Here is a 15879-nt window from a genome sequence, read left to right as displayed (position 1 = left end):
CAGGGTACATTGTAGCCAAGTTTCAAGGGAGGGAGTGAAGGCTAGCCAGTTTTTGCTACCCTTCCTCTAAGTTGAGGCCATGGGGTGTCATCGCCATCTCCATCCTTCCCCTCAGCATCATCGGTTCTAGCTTTTCATTGCTGTAATTGGCCATTTCTTTTTTTTTAATGGATTTTACTGGAAGATATTTATGGATTTCCTATTGTTTCTGTTGAGTGTGAGAGAGATCGGGTACACAATGGTTAAAGAGTTCCAGGTGGAAAGGGAACCTAGAGAGGAAAAGAAATTGCATTCCTGTCCCCTACGTGTGATTTTTGAGAGCATTCTGTCCAAAACAGGAGATTGGAGCATACCAAGCGGTCCACCAGTACCCCAAGATCCTTTCTAGCCCCATCACTGCCATCTCAGGTCCCACCAGCCTGTATTCGATGTGGGGGTTTACTCCACGCTTGCTCACAGTCTGATGCACATTCTCCCATCTTGCAGAGATCCATTAAGAGCTCCTCACATCCCTTATGGTTTTGACCACTACTATGAGCCACGCATTCTGGGGCTGATGGGAGCTATCGAGCAAGGCCATAAGCCTGTGTTGACTTCCTGTATAAAAACAGTAGCTGTTTAATCTGAAAACATTCTAGAAGATCTATCCAAAGAACATCCTCAGATCTTTTCCCGCGGTATTCATGGATCACAGCATACAAGTCCCCTTGGGGGACTGCTGGCTAGATTTGCAATAGAAGATTCAAAGCATATCCAGGGATGGTAAGAAGGTAGATCTCCAGATATTTGGTACTTTTGCTCCCAGAAGCCCCTGCCTCATGGCCAGTGATAGGAATGCTGGGAATGGAAGTCCAACACCTATGAAGATCGACTGTCTGCCTGCTCTTGATGTACCTCAAATAAGCTTGGCTATTCCTCTCCTGCAGGGCCAAACACAACTTGCACGTGGGGAGGTGCTACCACGGTGCGCTTCCCACTGTCACCTGGTTGGCTGCTGCTTGCAGGCAGAATAGTGCGCTGTGCAGGTTCTTGCAGGGAGCCCCAGTGCAGCTCTTCTCATTAAAGCCCGTGCAGACGGTGCTTGATGTAAAGCCCCTGAGCACCGGAAGGCCGTGGAGGGATCATGCCTGGCGGCCGTCATGCATTCAGCATCACATCGGCCCGGGGCCTATGCATGTGCAGATTGCATGCGTGCAGGCCTGCACCTGAGCTCCACTGCCTCTCACACATGCTGCGTACTGCTAGCACCATGGAGGGCTGACAGCTGCAAAGGAAAGCGACCGAGCCACGTCCACAGCAAAGCAAGGAAAGGTCTGAAAGGTGACTTACTGTGAATTCCCCAGTGACAGCATCAAAGCCCACATGGATCGTGTGTTCGAAGTCTGAAGGGAGAGAGATTTCGGGACGCTCTTTCTCTTTCTTCTTATTGGCTAGAGAGAAGAGGTTCACAAGCACTTATTTTCTGCAAAGCCATCCATTTGTGCAGTTCTCTGTCAGGTTTATTCAAAGCAAGACATTTCAGGAAAATGGGGGGGGGGTAGAACTTGGGACTTTGGCTGCACAATCCTGGAAAATTCACTGGTTTGAGGATCAGCTGATCAATTGACTGGACACATTATACACCCCTTTTGCCGGTACATCAGGGGTGTTGAATCCCAGAGCTGTGAGCCAATATCGGCCCAGTTAACAGGGATGGTGCTAAGTCCCCCAAAAATCCAGTGTTCAGGCTCACAAGACTGGAATGCAGTCCCTGAATGCTTCTTTAAAACTGAACTTGGCTCTCAGGATGAAAGAAAGTCGACACCCCTGCTGTGCATGTTTACTCACACATAAACCCCACCACATTCAACAGGTACATGTGCATATAATGGAAGAGCAGTTCTATGCACTTCCTGGGAGCCAACCATCCCGGAGTTGGTCAGGGAGGATGGGAGTTGTATTCCAAGCGATCTGGAGGGCACCAAGTTGGGGAGAGCTGAGTAAACATGAAGGTGTGTTCATTACCGCAAAATTTTCCATGCAGGTGCCTCGCAAGGGGGTCCTACACTGGAACACTTCCTATAGTTGGATGAATCGTAGCACAAGACAATGTCAGATGATGAAACACTGGTTTCGCACACAGGTAAATGGAATGAATGGGCGAATTTATGAATGGGCCCGAGAACTTCATAATGCTTTCTGTAACCTGTTCACAAGCTTAAGCTTTTGTACGAGGGAGTAACTGAGAGGTAGAAATGAACAGGGCATAACTGCTTCAGAGGATGCGCCTCACCTTCAGCTTAATGAATTCGTTAACCTGGGCCGCCCTATTTGTTGGTTTCTGACCTTGTGACAGGGAGCATATACCAACCTGACATACAGAGTCCTTCTTCCCAGAGCCAAGCTCGCTCTCGCTCTCTCTCTCCCCCCGCCCACCTCATACATGCTTTAGTCTATAATGTGTTTGCACTTCAATTTTCAGTGGAGAGAGCGCCTGCAATTGATGTCATATCTTTTCAGTGAGAATAATTTTGAGCAGTGGATAGCAAAATAGACTCTGTTTTGTTCTCCTCTGAATGGTGGCAAAAATAGGTTTTGAAAGGGTCATTGAATGATGCTGAAAGGAACAGTCAAATCTATAAATGAAAAATGTTACATTATCTAAGAGAAATGTGGTTGGTGTTTCTCTTTGTAACTCATTTATGGTCCCTCAAAAACTCTGGCTAAGGAAGTCGGTGCCCTTGGGGAGCAGATGCAAAGTCTCTTCTTAAGCGACTGGAGAAATAACGCCTGCCTTGAACTACTCCATTAACATGGGAATTATATATGGAAGTAAACATCTGTATTTCGCCTTACTGACTATGGCCTGACCGAGCCTTCTGTGATTTATGGCCAGTGTCGCATCATGTACTTCTGGGGAAGTGAATTAGGACAGACAGGCCGGATGTGGCTTTTCACAGCCCAGTCTGCTAAGGGACATCTGGAATCACATCGTCCTCGCATTTCACATCCTTATATTTTATCAGTTTCAGTCAGCAACCCAGAGAAAACTTAAACAATGCCACTTTCAAGTGATCACATTAAGAGGCTGCTGAATTTAATTGCTTAACATTAAGCCATTTCCCCTGCTAGCTGTGGAAACACCAAGGAAAGCCATTGTAGAGTGGCTGGAATGGAGAGCCCTTGGCATCCCTGATACGTTACTTTTATCCCCTCCTGGGAAGATGGAGCGCAGCCGGGCCTTCTTGTTCTTCTCTTCGGGAGCCATGGGAAGCGGCTTGGAGCTGTGATTGAGTGCAGAAGAATCGCGGTTGTTGCTGTTCATTCTCAGTGGAGGGGCTGGAGGTTTCTCTGCAGTATCAAGGCTCTCTGACATCTTCAGCGACCCTCACAGCCTCCTGCAGGAGAAAAGGAGGGTGTGGAAAGAAGAAGAGAAAGAGGGTGGAGAGGGTGAGGTTTGGAAGCACAGAAAAGCTGCAAACAGCTGGGGAACAGTGATCGGAGTCTCATCCCAGTCGTTCTTGCGGCCGGCACCCTGGGCAACCCCAACGGCAACTGTTTTTCGTTGCAAAGCTGAAAAGAGGATGGCCTCCTCTCACAAGGGGAGTCAAAACTCTCCACAGTTCAACCGTGCTGGTAGTTATTCCCCATGGTCACAACCACTGGAATATAAACAGATGGCCTTTGTTTAGGCCACAACTGAGTGCTCAATTTACCTTGCAGGAAAGCCCACTGAAGGCGGCGGAATTTACTCCTGAGCACTCACAAAACAGATTGCGCTGCTCGTGTGTTCACAGCAGTGGGCAGCAGAGTTCTGAGCAGTGCCAGTTGCTGGACCTAGCAGCCATTCCAGTCCCTCGCAATGCCCCGGAGGGCCGCCAGCAGCATTATGGGGGATCGGAAGGGTGGCTTCCAGCCTCAGTTAAGCAGCACTAATTGGAGGCCAAGTCCCCTCGGGTTCCTCATAAGAAGCAAAGAAGACAGGCTAAGAATGCAACAACAACAACAACAAGAATGGCTGCTGAAGCCAGTCCTGCTTGGTAAGGTGCGGGTCAAGAAGCTCCCCCAAACAACCTCTCTGTGTTGTGTGTGTATGTGTACCCTTCTCATAACACGAATTATTGACCCAGCCACAGTCAGGGACAGCCTGAGCGGCAGAACCACACAACTATGGCAGACAACTGGGTGAAGAAATGGCACCTTGCAAGGTGGGATGGGAGCGAACGTCAGCGGGGGACTGGAGTGGACAACGAGCAGCCCCTCCTTTGCTGCAAAGCGCTGCTTGGCCCTTTGGCAACCACTCACACAAATCTCCATTTGGTTTTAATTATGCCAAAGGCTACAGTAATTAGACAGTCTGAGGATAATTAAGCAACAGGTGGGACTGGGTAGATAAGGGAATTCATAACAGCATGTGCTGCCCGACCCAGGATCAGAAGTAAGAACCAGGACACAAATTATGCACAGCATCTTCCGTAATGTCGACTCACGCACTTCTGTTATCGTTCCTGCAGGTTGCGTTAACCTTTAGATTAATGCCTCTCTCCCCTGCCCCACGGTCGCCTCCTTCACATGGTTAGCAGCTAAAGGCGAAACACTGACAAAAACAACCAGCTTAATGAACTCAGACTGGAAATACTGGATAGACTGCCTGATTCCAGTGTTCGAAGGAGACACAGAAAGGTCCTTTCTAAGCTCTCACGGATACCTCCAGCTCCCAGTCACCCTCAATGTGGATCTTCTTGTATCTGCAGAGAAGAGACTGTTGCTGGATGTGGCAGGAATTACCGGTGGGGTTTTCTCGGGGATGTCAAAGGAACACAAATCAAATTCAAATAACTCTGGATTTCTGTGAATTTGATCTGTGACTTCCTCAGCAGACCAGCATCTTACAAACTACACACATTCCATGGACTTTCAGAGTATTTTCTTTACCTTCCCAAATGTTTTATTCTCCCAGATTGTACACAAATTGATACAAAAGCATGAGCATTCTTGTTATAATAATCATTATTACATTGCATTTCTATCGTGCCTTTTTTCCTCTTACAAAGAACCCAAGGGGGCTTATATAGTCCTCCAATCCATTTTATCCTCACAACAACACCCCTGCGGGGTAGGTTAGGCTGAGTATGAGCGACTGGCCGAAAGACTCCCAGTGAGCTCCTGGCTGAGCAGAGAATTAGAACCTGGATCTCCCTGGTCTCCAGCCCAGGACTAGACACACGCATGTGCCTTTCCTTAACCCACCCAGGCCCTGCCAATGAGTTATACCATCCAATCTCTCTTCCGCCCATACCGTGTTATGCCTTTTCTTTCTTTGCTGGAACACTGCTTTGTTCATTGGCCAAATTTGCAAGGCGAAACCAAGCATGGGAGAGATGGATCCCGAAAGGGCTGATTCCCAACCCTAGTGATAGTCGTGGTGGCAGCTGCCTGGAATAAGACCGGGTTCGGGGCATAGGTACAGCTCTAATTCCAACTTTTTGAAGTGTGGGGGGAGCAAAACTTGGGAGACCACCACGTGAATGGTGGTTGGGGAAAGGCGTTGGGGCCGGGGAAAGGAGCCACACCCTGTTGGGCAGGAGGAACGGATGGGGAGTAGCAGGCTGGATTTACTCTGCACAGCTGTTTCTCCCTCCCTGAAGTAGAGCATCAGGTATATCGTCTGCTCTGTCCCGTTCGCCAAAAATTGGGTGCAGTAAGGCAGGACTGAATCCAGATGTCAGGCTATAAAGTATCCTAAACAATGTACATCTCCATGCAAATATAATTGTGTGCATACCATACGCAACATCTCTGTTTGCTAATGCTAGTGGGAGTCCCCCTGTTTTGCAGATGAGTGTAAATAATTTTGGTCCCTTAAAATGCATCTTATTTCTGTATGCAAATCTTTGCCCCTCGTGGGAATTGGGATGACCTTTCATTGATGCAGTAAAACGCTCGGCTGACTGTGGAACGTTTCAGTAGCTCCCAATGAAGAAAGGAACTGTATAGGTTACTCACTGCATCCATTTGTAAACAAAGTCAGTTTGCTAAACTAGCCTTCCCAGGGGACTGTAGTCTACAAAGACTTCTATTAATGTTTTTTGGCTCAATTTGCCTATGATGTCATTGTTTCCAAGGTTTTGAAAGAGGCACTATATTTTATTTCCCAAAGATGCTTTGGGCTCCATTTCAAAACCAATACAAAGTGCCATTCTTTGCTGCAAAACACCAAGGCAGAAAGATCATCTAAAGTGTTTAACATTTAATAGAAACTTCTTCGAAAGATGCACATGTGGTGAGAGAAAGGGAGAAGGAAGATGGGAGTGAATACACGCAGAGAGTGTTTGTCATGGCAGCAAAATCACACATTGTTAGAGGCAGTGTACCCCTACATACATATTCTGGAGACGGGCAAGTACTAGTTGTTGCCTTCACACCCTGCTCATGGATTTTCTGGGGCCTTCTCTTCAGCTGCTGCTGCTGTTGGATTAGCTGGGGACATGCCAAGAACAGAGATGCTGGAGCATTCGCAACAGATTTAAATCAGTTGCCATTTCTATGAATCCTATGGATTTTGCAGCTCACCAGCTTCTGCAAGGCCACATGGATCCTTCGGACTTACAAAACTCTTTTTTTCACAACTTTTACACAAATGTACTCAAACGCACGCATGTGCACACACACACACACGCATAAAACGACTGACCAAAAGTAAACAGTTCCCCATAAATATGAAAATACACAATGGAGGCTTTGCACATTTCAATAGGATTTGTTGGTTTATGAGACTGCAGATTTGCACAAGGGCAAATTTGTGCAAGTGTAGACAAACACATTTCTGCAAAATCCAATTCTGTCAGTGAGCAGATGGTGTAACAAAAGGCACCTAACAATCCAGAAAATGTAGACAGAATTGATTTTATAGTACCTGTACATCCCTTACTGGGAATGAGTCCAAGATAGTCACTCAACGCAAATATCTCCCATTATCTTATTAATTCACACCAGTTTTGGCCACGATACAATTAAATTTGATATGAATGGTGAAATGCTTAGTCCTTTAATGCTGGTCTCTGTGAAAATGGACTCTGTAAAACCCCAAGCTAATTTTTTCTGGTGTTGTCTCTGGCCTTTGATCTGATCCGACAAGGCTCTTCCTACTTCTGCTGGGAAAAGACGCAGGAGAGAGCTCTTGTTGTCTTGCTCCCTACTCAATATACTCTACAAACCAGTAGCAGAAGCAGAGGCGAACAGCTTGCTGCAAATGGGAACAATAGCAGACTTCCCCTGCTCCGTCTTAGCTGTTGCACTGAAGAATGAGGGCATCTTTTTATATTCGCATTTCAGCATGTGCCTGGAAACAGAACAACCCAGGAGGGCGCCCCTATTTGAGTGGTCATGGGTAGGAGAGATATGGCAGTGGGGCATTCCAGTGGATTCCAGACGGCTACAGAGGATTTTCCTGCTGGGCTCCTTGAAGCCTGGTCACGTTCTGGATCGTGGAGATAACATGGGAAGCAAACATGCTTGCATCCAAGTGCTCTCTCTTTCTGTGCAGAGCCCAGCCAGTTCCTTGGTATAGTCCTGAGCTGAGAGTGATGAATCAGAAAGGAAGGTGGGTTATTTGGGGTTAAATTAAGGGAGAACCTCAAGTTGTACCCCCTTCATCGATTACTGAGAGAGTAACATGAATAAACTCAAGATAGTTCCTGAGTGTGGAGCTATTGCACCTGTCATAGAAATTGCTGTGTTCTTCATGAATAGGATCTCCATGCCAAAAGCAATTAAGACAGAGAGGAGTCCAGACGTGGATTATTAATCATGCACACTAATAGCTAACTCAGTTCTCTGATTCCCACTCCTCACATAGCCAAAAAGCAGCAACCACATGCAAGGGAGAAATGTCAGGGTCAGAGAAGCTGCAAGATTTGCAAAAGTGCACATTTTTTTTAGGAGAGGAAGCCCCAAGGGGCTGGGAGCTCGAAGACAGAACAAGGAAGACCGGGGGTGCTGACATTGTGGTGTGGACAGAATCATGCCAGAGTTTGTGGCTGGGGAACAGAACAGCACTAGAAAGGACAAACAGATGGACGGACAGAAAGTCCGGGGTACTCCATCCATCCACAGTTCTCCAAGTTTCATCTCAAAGCCTGGTTCATCTCAATCACTTTCTCATTCACAGCTTATTTCTTCTGCTTGATCAAATGGGGGAACTGCACGTTTCTTCTTTGACTTCTTTGAGTGTGGAAAATGTAAAATGTTTAAAGCATGCTTCTTCTGGAAAAAAATGGACTTTTAAAAACAAACATCGAAGTGTGCATCTTCAGAAATGTGCATCTTTGAAAATGCATGCTGGTGTTAAAGTACGTGTTGTTTCAAAGTGCACACTTTTCAAACACACACACAATTTAGAGAACTGGCAAATGTATTTAGAGATCATATACTTCTCTACATGTTTGCATTTGAGGCAGCAATTGTGGCAGTTCTGAGTGATATGCAAACTGAAATTAAATTCTCATAAACTTTCGAACAGAGTACTCTGGAAGAGGGCATGATGAGCTGGCTGGACCCCTGCACAACCACACCCCAGACCACAACAGTTCTGGTCAGATCGCAGTTCTTATGAGTACTGTTTATATTGCTCATGAAGACAGACAGAAGAATAGCAAAGGGGTGGTTCCCTGTGTGGTGGAGGTTACTATTTAAAATTCATCACAGTGAAGGCAACAGAAGGAGAGGAGGAAGAAGAAGGAAAGGGGAAAAGATGTGTCATGTCCAGCTCCACGTACTTAGGCTTAGAAAAGTCTACTAATCAAAGACCGATAAGGTTATCTGCAATTCTCTGGTTTTGCATCAAGGTTGTGAGGAAAAATGCACTTTGGCTTTTTGTTTATCTAAGGAGATTCCTCATTCTTTCTGCACTCCGGTGCAGAAGGGAAAATGCCAACATGAATATGCCTTTTCCGCATCCCAAGGCAGCCATTTGGCAATGGAGGGGTGTGGACTCCAAACTCACTAACAAACTCATTAGCCAGTGAACAGTGCTGTAATACCAACGATCTAGGATTTTGCTTTCATAAAGATTCTCCCTCCCTCCCTCCTTCCCCCTCGGGCATGCAGTGATGTGTTTCATAGTTCTTTCTACCAGACATCATAATGTTGGAAATTGCTGCACAGGTACAGAAAAACCATTGCATGATGAGAGAGCTGGTAACCAGTCTCCAATTCTTAATGCCAGTCAGTCAGTCAGTTTACTGCATTTAGCCATAGGCCATTACAAATTAATTAGGTAAAACACGGAATTACCAAATAAAACCATAAATCAAATGTATTAAAGCATAATACTAATGGACAGACCAGGTGTAATTCAGGACGGTGTCCCCTTCAAAGCCTCCCTTGCTTTTATCTTTTTAGCTGTGAGAGGAAAAAGAGATACTTGATAAGACACATGTGCATCAGCATCTGATAACAGAAACTTCTCTGAATCAGAGCAGGCAATAAAGGTGGGTAGTATACTAGCCAATTTTCCCCTAGATTCACAATATAAGGAACAGTGAAGAATATAATGCAAGAGTTCTTCCCAATTCTCCCTGCGAGGGCCTTTCTGCAAGCCCTACACTCTCTGCTATTATGCATACATAATCTGCTCAGCAGCTTGACTCTGTGCTCCACCAGACCCAGTGCCCCACCACTTTAAAAGGCAAGCTCAGCAAGATTATGTATTTGCAAAAAGGTTCCCAGTTCTTTCAAGCTAAATGATATCAGCACTTTGCGTATATTAACTTTTATTTGTTCAAATGAACAGTTCTCTAGAAGGAAGTGTCTATTTCCCGTGGCCATCACAGAAACTAGCCAGAGACCACAAACTATCCAAAATAATGAAGCACAAGTTAAATCATAAGGTTTCATTCTGAGAAGTTTGAAGGGAAGGGCTCCAAATTCATTCTGCTCTATCTAAACCCCTAAATGGATTGTGGAATCTGCCATAGGTTTCCACTCCACACTTCATACCATGTAGGCAGGTTTATCTGAACTCGGGGACTTCCAGTTTTGCAAGGAATGGCTGGCATTGCCACACTGCAGGCTGCGGGCAAGGGAGACAGGACCCTGCGTTGTTCCGTGGATACCCCTGGATTGCGTCCAGGTATTCTAGGAGTTCAAGGGGGGAAGACAAGGGAGACACTGTGCAACTTGGAATGTCTGCAAGCCACAATATGGCCAGGATCAGATATCACAGTAAGCCAGAGGTTTCTGTACAGGAGCAAGTGCTTTGGCTCCCAGCACCTGTTCAGCCCAGGAATGCACCCTCCCTGGGTTTGCTAGCATGCTGTCCCAAGTGGGACCTCCAGGTTGTTGGGATGGAGACCATCCAGGGGTGATGGGTTCCGACTTTGGGTTGTTTAGCTCCTCACCGCCAAACCACAAACTGGTTTGGTGGTGAGAGCCATTGTGCTTGCTTGTTCAAGAGCAAAAAGATCACGATGCCCAAATGTGTTAAATGCCTGCTTCATCACAGCCTGAAGCAAACCCAAGAACTATCCAAACAGCAGGTCTACTCTGGAAATCTTTCCAGAGCATGCTACCCTGTTGAAGCCTTAAAAGAAACAGATCCTCGTCAAACAGATACAAGGAAGCAAATGGGGGGATGTATTTCTTTTAGCAGTCCCAAAATCAAAACAGGTTTAAAATGAGCTGGATTTCTCTCAAATTCATTTCGAACTAAGCTCAAGCCCCCGACTTCAGACAATGAATTCCTTGCCAAGGACCATTCTGCTTTATTTTTGTGTGCAGGTACGTAAGAAATATGCAATGGCTCCGTTCAGTTCTATTTATTTGCCTAAAACGATAGGTCATCCCCAAATGAGCCTCGGGGCATTTAATCATAAACAGAAATGCTCAGAGGTTTGCATACCCAGTGCAGTCCAGACACATAAGAGCCGCCACATGACTTAAAACATGCAATCATCAAATAATTACAGAGTCTCACAGGCCGAATTGACTCAGAATATCGCAAATTCATGGTAATTACTCTAAGCAAGCGACTACCATAGCAGGATATGGCAAACAGTTTGGTCATCGTTCTATCTTATCTTCTGGGTGGCTTGCAAAAAAAAAAAAAAACAATCATGAAACAACAACCCTGCAGTTTTGTAGGTCATGTGTTTATCCTAGTCTGCCAGAAGTAATCAGATCATTTCAAAAATCTGGCCAAGTCCCAGGATGAATCTGGAAGGGACTGCAGCTCGGTGGCAGTGCACACGTCTTGCATGGCATGTAACACATCCTGGACTCAGTCCCAGGCGACTCCAGATAAAAGGATTTGGCAGCATCAGGAGATGGGGATCACCTCCACTTGAGTGATATCCCTCCAGAAGCACCTCAAAGGCTGTCACAAAGAGGCAGGTCAAGACCTCTTCTTTCTGATGCCAGAGTGGAGGACACGAAATAATCAAGTCAAGTTGTGACTACCCAGAGTCAGGCTGGACATCAGGAAGAGCTTCCTCAATGTCAAGGCAATGGAACCAGCTGCCTAGAAAGGTGGCAGTGGAACCAGCTGCCTAGAGAGGTGGTGGCTTTCCCATACTGGAGACATTCAAGGGGAAACTGGACAGGCCTCTGAGTGGGATGGTGTAACTCCGTGACCTGCAACAGCAGGAGGTTGGACCTGATGGCCTTCATGGCCCCTTCCAACTCTAATGTTCTATGATTCTATGAGTCCCTTCATGGTCTCTCAGCCTAACCTACCTCGCAGGGATGTTATGAGGATAAAAATGGAGAAGAGGAGGCATGTGTGAGCAGCTTGCCTCCTTTGCAAGAGGATAACAAGTGGCAAATATGCATGAGGAAGAGATTGATAGGCATTAGAGGAGGCCGTGGAACAATTCTGCCAATTCTTTCTTTAGAAATTTCACTGGGTTTCTTCCACTCAGCTTCTCATGGAAATGCTGCTGCTAAACATGTGGTAAAATCCAACTCCTGCTTCTATATCTTTCCAGCATTGTGTATTTGGAAAAATGTAGGCCAGTTATTCATTTCCCAGCCCTGGATAAGTCTAAACAAAGAATAAATTTTAACCTTAGAATTTGTAACCAAGAGCCTATGTCATATGAAACCCAGTGGAATAAAGTGGTTGGACTGGGAGTCAGGAAATCTGGGTTAGAATCCCCACTTGGCTATGACTCTGCACTAGTCCCTGGGGACTTTGGGCGAGGCAATGACTCTTAGCCTAACCTACCTCACAGGGCTGTTGTAAGCAAAAAAATGGAGAGGCGGGCAAGGTAAGCCACCTTGGGTTTCTCACGAGAAGAAAAAAGGGTGGGATATAAATGTTATAATAATGACGATAATAATGATTCAACCCACTGTCCATCGTACCTCCATGGCTTATAGTTTTGGCAATCTTTCATTTCGCTCTAAATGTCCTAAGCTCCAACTCTGTTTCATCTGTTGCACTCCACTGCCCCAGACGTCAATTGCCTGGATCCTCTTTCAAATTTAAATACAACGTTGTGCTACGCAGCATTAGTAAATCAATATGTATGTTTTATAGAAGAAGGAATTGCCTGGAGGGCAGAAATAAAAGCATTAATGCTGGAACATTTGTAATTAAATGTCCGTGTGGATTGGTGGGAGAAACACTGGACTACTACCAATTACGATGATTTTTACAATTGCAAGAGCGATGTAAGGAGATTGGTTGCATTTGCATTCTGTCTGCAGCACGGAAGAGAAGGGCTGTGGGCTCGTGAGCCTGCTGAGTGAGTGGTTCTTTGGAGAAGTTCTTTGGAGAAGTTCTCGGTGGGGGGACTCCATTCCAGTTGAGGCAGGGCTGAAGGGGGTAGGTGAAGAGCAAAAGAGGAATGGCCAAACTACAAAATGCTGGCATGTTGTGGCTTGAAGTTTCCACTGCCAGTGATTACACCTTAGGAGGTGTCTTGCAACTTTCAGAATGGAGGACAAACTGCAGAAAAGCCAGGAAGCCACCCGCTGATGGGTGGTCCAGAGAAGATGTCCATGGGACTGTGCCTCCACAGCACTGTGCTGCACTGGTCTGAGCTGTCCAGGCAGGGCTGGCTGGCCTGTTCGCCCGGCCCCTGAGAAGAGGCATGCCTCTTGCTTCGGGTGGAGACTTACCCCAGTGAGATGTGGTTCCTGCCTTCATTTCGAGCCCAGAAGAGAGGCAGGTATTTGGGTTTCGTCCCAACAATGACATACAGGTGAGGGAGCAAAATTAGCGATGGAGACAGAAGTTCACTGAGGAAAATTCCTTTCGATGCACCACGAAGTCCTTTGGCGGGCTGGAGGGCCCAGCACAACCTGCATGAATTAGTGCCGCCGGGAGAAGCTGGAAGGGACAGTGCCTGCCTCCGGCATTACTTGATACCCTATACCACAAATGTATTGAGTGGCACATTTGCGGGGTGGAGGTGGATTGCCTTGCTTCAAAAGCATGGAACGCTGCAACGTCCACGGTGCAGTCTCAAGAAGCTTTGGTGCTGGGATGAAACCGCGTTGCCTCGGCTGGACTGTTCTTATATGTGTATTTTATTTATCCATGTATTTATAGGCCACCTACAACTGCCGAGGCCTTCCTGGGCGGCTGCTCTTGCCCAGTTTGTTCTGGATCTCGCCAGTTCATACCACAAACTGGGAGAGCTGCCATCTGACTGCCAACACTGAGCTCACCTGGTCCAGCAGTGAATTACTTTGCTAACACAAAGATGAGCAAAGCAGATTCCTCTTCCCTCTGCCCAGCCTGAAAGCTGGACTGGGACTTTGGCCAGATGGTATGGAATTACATCGCTTGCGTTTTCTTGGTGTAGCTTAGACGGCACTGCCTGGGGTTACAGCGTGACCCAAAGCCTCTTAGCAGCAGTGTAGTCACACCAGCCTAAAACGATATGCATTGCTGTAACTGACCCGGGAGGAGCAATGAAGCGGGGAAAGAAGAGGGCCAAGAAATGAGGCCTGGTTTCCATCGCATTGCTAGACCGCTCGTCGTTTGAATATTTGCCCCTCTGGTCTTGCTAAGATGCCTGTCCGTGCTGAAAAGAAAGATCTGGATCTGGCCTTCGTAGCTGGCCTATCTAGCCTGCACTAGCCTGATTTTAAGCTTTTTAGGGTGCAAGCCTATGGCCACTAGAGAGAATTTAGATAGCCATAGGATTATGCAAAGTCCCAGCTTCAATCCTGGCATTTGCTCCAAAGTCAGAGGTGGTCCGCTGCACTTGGGGAATGCTCCCTCCATCTACACTGGCTGCAACTCTGAGAGTGACCTTGGCCACGGGTTTTGGAGGGGAGGGAGGGGAGGGGAGGAAAAATGTAGGGTCTACCAGTGTATAAAGCATTTTGCTAATCCTTCGGCCTCCCTCCACTGTGCTCTAAGGCAAAGCCTACAGAAGGCTGAAATCAGCTGTCTCTTGTGTGGTGAAGTGTGTGGACAACCTTTGCCTTCACGGCCCTTCTGCCTCCACCTACCCAGGATACCCATAACCCTCTGCATTCAGAGGGCTGCAGCCAGCCTTGTTGGATTGCACTGCAACAAGCTCCTTGCTGTCATCCCTTTCTAGAGAGCCCCCCCTCAATGCAATCAATAGATAAACTGCTACCTGTGCACTTCCACAAAGGTTTAACCTGTCAGCATCTTGGAAAGATGTAATTTCATCATCAGGATCCCATGAGCATCTTTTTGAAGAGAAAGTAGCAATGCGATACCTGAATAAGTCTTTTGCCTCTCAAATCCCCTGCATGATCTTTAAAGATCTTGGTTTGATCTTGGAAGGAAGGAAGGAAGGAAGGAAGGAAGGAAGGAAGGAAGGAAGGAAGGAAGGGAGAAGAGGGGGATAGAGAGAGAGAGGAGAGAGAGAGACAGGCAGGCAGGCAGGCAGACCACATGCCTACCTAGCCTAACTTGAAAACACTGAATTCAGGGTGCAAGGAGACAAACTTGGCCATGCCTTTTCCCCTAGCTCAAACTCCTTTCTCCCAAGCAAAGGCTGTTTTGAGGGTTCTCAACATCTGCACCATACTTTGCCCACCTGAAAAGACTGAAATGCCCTCTCTAGCGAAAGACTTAGCCACAGGCACAAAGAGCTCCATCTCCAATAGTTTGGCCTTTCGGGCCTCACTTTTTCTTCATTTTGCCACACCACCTAGGACTGCCGCCCCCATCTCAGTGCTTTCCTTTGGGTTTCTATTCATTCCCATACGTAGAAGAAAGGAAACAAATGGAGCTCATTCACTTTGCTTTCCTTCTTAACACGAACGCACACCCTTGGAGAGCATCTGAGATTTTGCTGTGAGGTGCCTCAATGGGGCAAAACAATCCTTAGTTCAGCCTGGTGCAATTTGTTTTTTAAGGGGAGACGGGGGAAAGGTGAAGAATGTCGGTCTTAGGATGCCTAATGACAGTTGTGCATGCACAACGACCGGATGAACTGCTTTTCGATGGCTTTCAAAAGCCCATAACTGCTCGATGAGCAATCACTGGCCATTTCTGAGGCGTTTCCGTATGGATGTTTCCATTCATAGAGTGAGCTGCTTCCACCAGTGCCAGCCAAATGCCAAGCCCATGGGCAGCCCATATGTTCCGGAAAGCCATCCCACCACGATCACGCTACGAGCAAGCCCATTGCAGCGTTTGGGACAGAGGAGCTGCATTTCTGCCCTCCAGCACTGCCAAGGACTTACTTGCCCCCGCAGTGGAGTCTCCAACGTCGTCACAGAGTGGGGCATTAGCTACACAGTGTAGCATCACTCTGAATTCTAACAGCATCCCCCAGTGGGAGACTGGGAGCCTGCACCTTAATTTCCCAGAATGCCACAGAGCAACACTCCCTGAAGAGCTTTCTGGGAAATGAAAATGCCTGCCCATTAGGAAGCCCCACCGATGCCACCCCCTCCTTTGCTCAG

General features: G+C 46.9%; 1 protein-coding gene across 1 annotated transcript in view; it reads right to left on the bottom strand.

Annotated features, from left to right (window-relative positions):
- The window catches only part of PAK3 (p21 (RAC1) activated kinase 3), a 50185-nt gene that overhangs the window by 19163 nt on the left and 15143 nt on the right, over window positions 1-15879 (bottom strand). The window contains exons 2-3 of the mRNA XM_044427317.1: window positions 3184-3377; window positions 1330-1430 (exon numbers count right to left, since the gene is read on the bottom strand). Coding sequence (XP_044283252.1) covers window positions 1330-1430; window positions 3184-3355 — 273 coding nt within the window. The 5' untranslated portion in view covers window positions 3356-3377. The remainder of the gene's footprint in view (window positions 1-1329; window positions 1431-3183; window positions 3378-15879) is intronic.

Source organism: Varanus komodoensis, unplaced genomic scaffold, assembly GCF_004798865.1.
Source record: "Varanus komodoensis strain SLA01 unplaced genomic scaffold, ASM479886v1 scaffold18_3, whole genome shotgun sequence".
Taxonomy (NCBI): Eukaryota; Metazoa; Chordata; class Lepidosauria; order Squamata; family Varanidae; genus Varanus; species Varanus komodoensis.
This window is presented reverse-complemented; position numbering and strand designations above follow the sequence as displayed.